The sequence below is a fragment of the Schistocerca serialis genome, chromosome 1, assembly GCF_023864345.2.
Source record: "Schistocerca serialis cubense isolate TAMUIC-IGC-003099 chromosome 1, iqSchSeri2.2, whole genome shotgun sequence".
Classification (NCBI taxonomy): Eukaryota; Metazoa; Arthropoda; class Insecta; order Orthoptera; family Acrididae; genus Schistocerca; species Schistocerca serialis.
In genome coordinates this window covers 1,285,626,931-1,285,637,441 of record NC_064638.1, presented here as the reverse complement: position 1 = coordinate 1,285,637,441, position 10,511 = coordinate 1,285,626,931, and the positions used below count along the sequence as shown (strand labels likewise).

Sequence of the window (10,511 nt, the reverse complement as noted above, 5' to 3'; positions counted from 1 at the left end):
TTGTCTGGATATCCATCCATTGTGGTTGCGCCTACAGTATGGTTGTCTGTATCGCTGAGGCATGCATGCCTCCCCACCAACAGCAAGGGCCTAAGTTATAAGTAAATTACTGCCGATTCTTTTACCTCCCTATCCTTTTTGTGCATTAGTTACAAGTTATCAATATTATGCTGTTGAGGATTATTGAGTTTAATTTTAATTGCTTTTGGCTTAGTTTTGCTGCTAGGTAGCGAAGTATAATCAATGCTGAAGTTATTCTTTTGTATAGATCAAAAATGTAATATGGGTTTTCAAAAAATATAATTCTCACCCACTTTTATCCATGTCTTATCATACCTAATTTTTGTTATCTGTACTTTATTTCTCTTACTGTATCGCTGCTAATTTTTTGCAAAGTGATACATCTTTAGTATACATTTTCTTTTTTGTAGATAACTGAAGTTCTTTGATGTCTAGATTCTAAATCTTTATTATTTCTGTATGCAATACTATACTTTTTCAAGCTTCAGCTAATTTACTTATTTCTTGATCACTTGATCTCCTCTTGTTAATCTTCCATCTAATTTAGTATAAGGTCCACAATACACATAGCCTGGCAGATGCGTCTCTGGCATTGGTAAATAATTTAAAGTACAATTTTAAAAAGCCTTTCACTTATCCAAAATGTGTGAGGATTGTTGCTGAGTAATCTGATCAAGTATAGAATTCCTTTCGGATTATTAATAATGAAATCATTAACTTTATTTGTTAACTTCTGTGTTTGTCAACTTTATGATTGTGATAATTTTTGTTCCCAGCTGATTCTTCTCCATGTATTACTGCTAATCTGTCGATTAAATCTTCAAAATCATTCATACGAACATATTAAATAGGTTTTTCTAAATACTTTTTAATTAAACCTTTAACCTTTTTAATTTCTGAATCTGAAAGTAGTTGTCTTAATTTTGGGAAAAAGACCTCAACAATTTCTGCTATTCAGCTTATTTTATGTCATACATACACTTGATTATATTTTGTTTGGATTCTTTCCAGAAAATAATGCTCCTGAATGGTGCAAAATATCTGTATAATTTCATAGCTTAACAGCATGAAGTTTTGTATTCATAGCTTCCATAGTAATCTGCTTTTTAGTTAAAAGACTCATCAGTCCATTTGTACCTTCATATCGCCAACTGTTACTTTATCTCCATTAAATTTTGCTGGTAAATTACGGAAAAAAAATAAATATGCCGACAGATCTTAATCCAAAAATTTGGTTTTTACTATGGCTGATGTATTCTAGCATTGTTTCACTCATAGATATTTTTTTAACATCTGGCTTCTTAATTTTTTTAGCTTTTCTGCCACTAGAGTCTTCTTCTATTTAGTCAATACAACTTTTATTTCTGATTCAGTTAGTGAATAATCATACTTTGGACTTTCATACTTTTTAATTGGTGGTATGTCATCAAATTCATCAAAATAGTGTTGTTTTTCAACCCTTCTATTTTCTTCAATAGCTTTCAATTGTCACCTAAAAATTCACTGCCTTGTTTTAATTGTTCGACAGTGTCAATAACTTATTGATCTCCCTTTTTTTTAATGCTCTTCTATAGGTCGTTTCTTCTGATTACTAAATTCCTCTTTTAATTGTTCCTTTATCTTTCTATTTCGTCTAGATTTTTTAACATCCTCTGGGTCATGTTTTGCAAACATTTACTAAGGATAAAAAAGACACTAATAAAAATAATTTTACTTAGTTAAAAAATTAATTATCTCATGTCTGTACTTTTGTTCATTAGGTTTCCTAATCATATCTATTGCAAAACATCCGAACTAATCTTCATTCCAACATCTGATACACATTTCTTTAAAATCGTCAAATTTTAAACCTCCATCAACAAACACATGGTAAATATTCAAAAAAATTGAGATTATCTGTAACTAATTAATTAGATATTTTTGAATAGGTCTGAGCTCAATAAAACAATCTCTTCCTTCATGTCTACCTGTCGTGAATGATAGAAAGTAGAGTTAAAAATCAAGTAAGATGTAGGCTTGAAAGTTCTTGTTGTCAGTGAGGCGCAAGTGACTGGACATAGCTTATGTGTACTGTTGACTCTGCTAACAAGAGCGAACTATGCCGCATCACAAGGCTTGAGAGCCGTCACAAGGTGCAACCCTCGGACAGTGGTGTACTGCCTGTGGCTCATGTAAGCCTCATGTGCTACCACGTGACACACACACAATGCTCAGGAGTACTGGAAACTTCTAGAACAAGTGGTGCCAGGTGCATTACCACCAAAAAAAAAAGGCTAGCCACCATATTGTTGGGACAGTGATGGGAGTGATGGCAGTGATGGAGCAGCAGGTCAGTCGGTCAGGTATGGTTTAGCTGGAGTTCTGATGCTGTGAGGTCGCAGTGCAGTGCTGCGTAACTACGAGGAGACTTAGACTTATTTTCATGTAGTCAACACTTAGTCCGGCTACATTGGGACTTAAACTCAGGGAACTATGAGACGCTACACTATGAAGAACGCAGTAAGTACACTTTGTGTATAGAACTGATTATAAAACATTTGCCAGGGGTGCTTCCAGTGTATATATCCTCATGCACTGATTCATGATTGCATCCAGTGTACCCTGATATCCCAGCCGAGTTCCGCATTCTGACACACCCTACAGCCCTCTTTTCAGTGGAGCAGGTGCACAGAAGGCAGCCCATGACCACGAGACCTCCTGTCAAGTAAGTTCTTTGACGCGCATTCTTGCAGGCCTTCTGCTCCCTTTCGGGACTTGTCAGTGGGACATGGCATACCTCTAGTAAAATATTCTCTAACTACATCCCGATTTTCAAGAACGGAATCATAAAAAATTACGGGCAAATTATCTTTTAATTGATTCAGTGGTACAATTTAATTCTTATTCTCGATAAAAGTAGTAATTTTCTCATTATTTTTATCTCAACTTTTTATAACTTTTTATAAATTCTTGATACTTTGGTTGATCTAACCCTTCTGAATAAACATACGAATGATTAATTTTATTTCAGTTCAACCATCCTGGAGCCAGAATGAAATTATCGATCGTTAATGTAATTTTTCCACATCTACTTGGTCCTTAACTGTACATTGCATAGAATTTAATAAAAGCTTACAATCTCATTTTTTTAATCTCTTCTCTGAATTCTTATATTTGAATACATCATTTCAATTGGGTCATAAGTCATCTGCCCTCAGAGAAAGATTGACTGCGCCTATAAGAGAAAGTTATAGCAATGTAGTATTAGTTTCTTTTTATACAACTTCTTAACTCCAAATATTACATCAAAAAATAATAATGGTACTCCCTGAAGCCAGCAGTACAATATGGGGGTGGTTTCGTTTTTGCTGATTCCGCTCCTGTAGTAAAGCTTGGTGGAAAGTGGCAATGACTCTTTGCTCTTCTTTGTCTTCTGATCCTCCCCTGGTGAAGAGCTTCAGGACTAACCCTAGTAGGTCAGACTTGTGGTCTGTATTTTGTGGTGGACTAACAGCCTGTGGTAGTTTCCAGCTGTACCAGCAATGGAACTGCACATCATCTCGGACATATCGTGTGTCATGAGAATGAACTTATTTGTGCTGAGTCAGTCGTCTGACCTTTGACATTTCCAGCATGCACTGTTGTGTCTCTGAGTCAAATTAGTTTGGCCAGGCCAGTAAACACGATGCATCAGAACATCACAGCTGCAGCAGTGCACCACTCCTTGCGCTGTTTGCTGCAGGCTCTGGAATCAAGGTGAAAGCGTGAAATACTGCTGCACTGATGTAGGGATGTTAAATAATATTCTCAGCTCCCTGTTCTCTGGTGAACCATAGTTTCTGCTATATTTGGTTGTAGTTGATTCCGTTCGAATAGAGTTGGACCCCACAGTGGATTCATGTAAACAAAATCATATTGCATTGTAAAAGGGATTAATTCAGGGTAGAATTTGTGTAGTTTCCACCCTAATAAATGCTTTACAAATAGAGCATCATCCCTTTTCCGATTAGTGTTTATCATTTTTTTGTGTAAGATTTATCAGCTTGTTGTAGTTATTAAAGGATAAATTAAACTTGTCATTATTTTTGTAAACTTATATACGCCACTGTTCTCATTAATACTCCCTCAACTACTCATTGCTTTTATTTTATTGTGGTGGTACACAGGTACACCAACAATTGAATGTTCAATCTTATTAAATCAGTTAATTTGATTATTAGTATGAATACTGAAAGTGACTGCAGGCATAGGCAACAAAAGTGCCATGAGTAAAATCACTAATTTCATATTAAAAAATTAAGGTTATTGAGAAGATACTACTTTTCTTCATCTAAGGATGATAACATTTAGCATCATTCAGACATATGTTTACGATTAAAGCAAGTGACGGCTTGCAGCATTTCTGCAGTGTCCCAGAGCGCTCAGAAGAAAATTTCACCTACACTGTCAATGGTAGACACCATCCTCAACAATGTCAGAGTATTCATAAATACAGTGGTCCCAATTAAACTGCACCAAATTCTTGGTAACAATATTTGTTAATTATCTTGATCTTTTCAAATCAATGGTACCTATTTAATTTTGTAACTGGTATACAAAAAGTTATTTATGTATGTTGATATTTTCTGAAATTTTGGGCCATAACCTGATTTAATAAAGTAATCCAAGTATTCGACTTTTAATTCATTTTTGTTTTCATACGATAGTAATACAAACTTTTAAAATTCGATTATTTAGGCTGTCCTATCATGTTTAAGTTACTTGTGTTGTATGTTAAAAGTGTACATTTTGTTTATATCCCTCTTTTTAAACCAGATTTTAAAAAATAACTTTGATAATCCGGCATATTCGATAGAATGCCATTGAGAGAATTCTGAGCATGCTCGGATTGTCAAGGTCCTATTGTACTTACTTTTCACTGATAAGGAGGACGCTCCATTATGACAATCAAATTTATTTTCCAATCACAATGCTGTCTCGAGTAGTATATGTACCCCACAATTGTTCCACATGTTACAAATAGTTCAAAGGCAGTTCCCAAATGCTGTGTGCAGTCATTCGGATCTGTGTTCCACAGACAGTGTAGCAGTAGTTTGCCTTATGGCAGACAAGACATGAGGCTCTAGAGGAAAACGTCGATTGGCCACTAGAACGGATTGAGTTCGCACACAAAGGGCTGTGTGGACTCGCACGGGATGTCCGCGAAGAAGCCTTCCCAATTGAGGGTGACGCAGTTCTCTGGTCCAAAGGGCGCACCGTTGTCCGGGTCGTCGGGCCTCCAGTTGCGAAACTCCATGTCCTCCATCCTCCAGCCTGTGTACACAGGCAAGCAAGGTATTTTACGTTACGTATTTGTGATCTAGACCTACTTGTTAGAGGTTGCAGTCGTCAATTAAAAACGATTAACAGACTTACACAGGGTGTTCAAAAAAAGCATCAAATACTTTGGTTCAAAATGGTTCAAATGGCTCTGAGCACTATGGGACTCAACTGCTGTGGTCATAAGTCCCCTAGAACTTAGAACTACTTAAACCTAACTAACCTAAGGACAGCACATAACACCCAGCCATCACGAGGTAGAGAAAATCCCTGACCCCGCCGGGAATCGAACCCGGGAACCCGAGCGTGGGAAGCGAGAACGCTACCGCACGACCACGAGATGCGGGCAAATACTTTGGTAGGTGGTATTACTCATCTAAACAAGAAAAACAAGTCCAATAAAAATGGCCGTGGAAACGCATACTTTCCGAGATGTAAAAGTAAATGCCGTGTGACTACAGCCTCCCATCGGGTAGACCGTTCGCTTGGTGCAAGTCTTCGAAGTGACGCCACTTCGGGGACTTACGTGTCGATGGGGATGAAATGCTGGTGATAAGGACAATACAAATGGTTCAAATGGCTCTGAGCACTATGGGACTTAACATCTGAGGTCATCAGTCCCTAGAACGTAGAACTACTTAAACCTAACTAACCTAAGGACATCAGACACATCCATCCCCGAGGCAGGATTCGAACCTGCGACCGTGGTGGTCGCGCGGTCCCAAGCTGAAGCGCCTAGAAACACTCGGCCACACTGGCCGGCTAAGGACAATACAACACGCAGTCCCAGAGCGGAGAAAATCTCTGACCCAGCTGGGAATCGAATCAGGTATGACATTCCGTTGCGCTGACCACCCAGCTACCAGGGGCGGACGTTTCCGAGATAAACACTTGTTTATAGGGATGGCTGCACGATGCTTGGTTGCGGATATTAACACAGTCGTTGCATTGGCGCTCCATCAAATGTCGGCAAGGTATTATGCGTCTTATGCACAGTACTCTACCTGCCATTAGATGGCTGCAGTGGTTCGAGTCGTGTTGTAAACTATGTTAGTATTCGTTGTGTTTGTGTGTCTCACTGTACAACACTGTGAACGCTGGGTACATATAATGGTGTTTTATCCTTCTAACAAGTCCGGATTCACTTATGTGTTTACTGTTATTGTGCTGTTTGTATGTACAAAAGGTGTAGTACATTTGCGTTTTCTCTCTTCCATCACTTGTTAGCGATGGAAGCCTACTACTCCACAAATGAAATGGCAGATATGATATTCTGCTATGGTTCAGCAAATGGACATAGCCTGCGAGGCCGATTCCTCTACGCTGAAAAACATCCACAGCACAGAGTTCTCTCTAATAAGCTGTTTGGCAGACTTTTCCAGCGTCTGAGGGATACAGGTACCCTTACACCTCAGAAGACTGACATTGGAAGTCCACACACAGTCCGCATGTCTGACACAAAGGAGCATGGGCTACATTGGGTGGAAGAAATCCTTGGGACCAGTGTGTGAGGATTAACAGCAGCAGAAGGCGTGTCTCACACTCTTATCTGGGAACTACTTCATGAGCAATTGCTGTACCCGTGTCATCTACAGCAAGTTCAGGCTCTAAGGCCACAGGATCAACATAGCAGATGGCGATTCTCTCAATGGCTCTTGCAGAAGTTTGCCACAGATCCATTGCTCACTTAACAAGATTTTATTCACCGATGAGGCGAGGTTCACAAGGGACCATGATGCGAATTTCCATAACCAGCATGTATGGGCAGATGTAAATTCTGAAGCAATTCAGGAAAAAGGGCATCAACACTGACTCCCAATCAACATATGGACAGGCATGCTTGGTGATGGATTAATTGTGCTACCGTAAAGGTTAAGTGGGGCGCATTAACTGGACTATCTTGCTGCAGCGAACACACACAATGGGCGTGAACATCTGACACGTAAGTTTCAGGACGGCTCAATCGGTCGAGCAGGGGGGTGGGGGGGGGCACACCTTGTTACGCGGAAACTTGAAGGAATTGGTCTATGCCACACCAGTGAACGATGTGCATAAACTACTGGGTTGTGTCTTGAAAGTGTGCCAGCAGATACAGTGACAAGCGAGCATACTTCAGGGATTGCATCATTCGTTACGCCAGGGGGGAGAGAGGTGCACTGTCATGAATAGACATCACGTTGAACACCTCCTGTAAACAGGTGTTTATCGCAGAAAGTATGCGTTTTCGGACCCTTGTTTATTGGACTTACTTTTCATGTTCTTATGTGTACTACCATCTCCCAAAGTACTCGACACTTTTTTTTAAAACATCCTGTATACAGTGAACTCGAACTTGTTCAACAAAGTGAGGAAGATGAAAGAATAAGAGAAATGCAACCACTTCTGGTTACACCTACAGAAGATATTAAATTGAGAAATATGTTTGTTGTTCTATGATTATTGGATGAAGATTTCATATCACAAGCAGGCATATTCTAATTTAATTTCAGTGAATGAATGTAAAAGGTTTACATAATAATTGATATAATCTTTTAATTTTTTTGGTAGATAGTCATAATAAACTTGACGATCAACTATTTTTAAGGGCCATAAGAAATAAAGAAATTATTATTCATCTATTTTTAGAAGAAGAGCGGGTAATTTCTTCATAGATTCACCAAATGTGTATTCCAATGCTTAATTTCCTTAAAATCCTTGAAGATAGTCACAATTGCTAATATGATCCATGCTTTCCAAATATTGACATAATTTTCCAAATAAGACACTGAAATTGGGGATTGGAAATTTTGTTTTATTTATATATAAAAATCTTAAATTTTTCCTCTCTTTACCAAACTGTTGTTTGAATTATCAAAACATAACCATTTAACATACTCTTTATACCCTTTCCTCCTCAAAAATTTCTCAACAAAATATGTATCTTGATGTTTAATTTTCTGAAATTATTGTTGATAAACAATTCTTTTTACTTCTGCTTCATCTAACTCTCTTAATTTGTGCATGATTGGATTAGAAAGAATAATATTTTTATTCAATTTCAAAAACTTCTGTTGACTTGCTGGTAGTGTATAATTTGGAAATATTCCATAAAGTTTGCTGATACTAAGTTTATCACCCATTTCATATTTGGGCTATATAAACAGTTTACAACAAGCCTTTCTCAATTCTCTTTGGTCGTATCCTTTGGCTTCATGTTTATTGCTGAATGATTTGTATTGCTGTATTCATCAACAAAGTATCAACCTTGAAGAGCAAATTTTTTCCACATTCTTTTCCTTTAGTGTTCTGTTAAATTTTTCTACAAGAGATACTTATAGAAATTGAGTAATGGTAAAAGGTGTGTTCCTTGATTTGTTCTTGAAATTCTTTATTGTAGAATTCCCTATCACTATTTGTTTGTAGATTTCTTAGGGTTCTCATAGTTAAAATCTTTTCAAAGGCCTCAACCACATTTTTACCTGTTTTATACTCAACTGGAATAGCCCATGCAGATTTCTAAAACACATCAGCAACAGTCAATAAATATTTAAACCCTTCATTTATTTTTGAGGTGGATTTCAACTTCCCACTACCATTTATATAAGATCTGCTTCCCATAGATCATCTATACCAAATGAGACAACACTTCTTCTTTTAAAATTTTTTATCATCAGCTTATGTTATTTATTGGTGAAATCTTCACAAATATTAGGCTGCACACCATCACCAACAAATCTTTTTCAACAAACTTATTATTTCTAGTCTTTCATACTCTGCAGAGACTTTCAATTCTCTGTCTTCTATGTTTAGTTATTAGTCTTTGAGGGTGATTTGTTTCAGTAAATGTTCTACACTTTGAACACCAGAACTGATCCATTTATATGAATTAAAATTTTAATAAACCAATTTTTTTTACATCTACTGGCACAGTTTTAACTATATCCTTTAATCTTATAGTTAGAAAATCTCATTTATGCACTGATATTTGCAGATTTTTATCATTCTTTATTACATGTAGCTTATCAGGTACACTTACTGTGATATCAAAATCATTCAGTGTCAAGTCGTAATTTATATTCTTCTCAAGAACAAGAACTCTTCCGAGCTTAAAATCCTGCTCAAAATTATGTTTGATTTTCGTTTCCAGTCATAAACGTTAATTCAGTTATTTGATTATCATATAATTTACTTTGTAATCTCTCTACCTGATTAATGCATGGAATCAATTTTTATGTGATAATCTGTGAATATTTTCTCTATTTCCTTTTTTGTGTAGTAATTTTTAAGAGTTGTGTAGCACAGCAGTATATTCATTTTTATTAACAACATAATTTAGTTCATTTTATACATATTGCTTGCTAACTGCATCATAACTACCTACTACATTTTTTTAAATCTACTAGTCTTCTACTTTTAAAATCAACGTATACTTTTGTTACTTTAAGGATGTTGTGTAATTCTTTAAGAAACTATTTGATTAAATTTTCGATTTTTGATCCTAATTCATTTATGATATTTTCTAATCCTCCAGATTTTTTTGCATGTTAATCATGCATTCTATAGGCTGCTGCTTATTTCCAAAAAGCTCACTGATTGTGGTCAGAATATTACCAAACTAACAATAACTTTAGCATGAATATACACAAATGACCACAGATGACTTCATCACAATTTTGAATTCGCTGTCCATTGTAGTACAACTCACTTGAACCAAAATATTCAACCAGTTCTTCAGGAGTATTTGCCCCAAATCTATCAAATAAAAATTTTACATTTTTGCTTTACAGTAACATATTGAACGTGTACCAACATTATCAGTTGTATTTACATTCACCACTCCAGATATGTATTCTCTAGGATGATCAGGTAGTTCATCAATCATGTATACACCATGAAAGTTTTAATTGTTAATTGCTTTGCAAGTTTTTCTATGTCAAAATACTTCACACATTTTGATTATTTTTTTAACCCTTTTCCTTTCTTGTCTATTGCCAGTTTGTCTTTTTTTGTTCTGCCAAGTATGCATCATTCTCCTGTTTGTCATGAAATGATTTTGTATTAGCTGCTGTTCTACTTGCTAATGAACCAGTTGCTCCTAATTCTGACAGTTAAATCGGTAGAAGGAAACCATCTTCCTGTTTTGTTAATCTTGATCCTTCTTTCTCCTTCATTAGATATTCAATTTTTTATAGCAGTTATGCCTAGTATCTTGA

At 36.5% G+C, this 10,511-nt stretch overlaps 1 protein-coding gene across 1 annotated transcript in view; it reads right to left on the bottom strand.

Moving 5' to 3' along the window:
* Window positions 1-4,938: 4,938 nt before the first annotated feature.
* LOC126419676 (macrophage mannose receptor 1-like) overlaps window positions 4,939-10,511 on the bottom strand; it is a 63,715-nt gene continuing 58,142 nt past the window's right edge. The window contains exon 5 of the mRNA XM_050086865.1: window positions 4,939-5,313. Coding sequence (XP_049942822.1) covers window positions 5,147-5,313 — 167 coding nt within the window. The 3' untranslated portion in view covers window positions 4,939-5,146. The remainder of the gene's footprint in view (window positions 5,314-10,511) is intronic.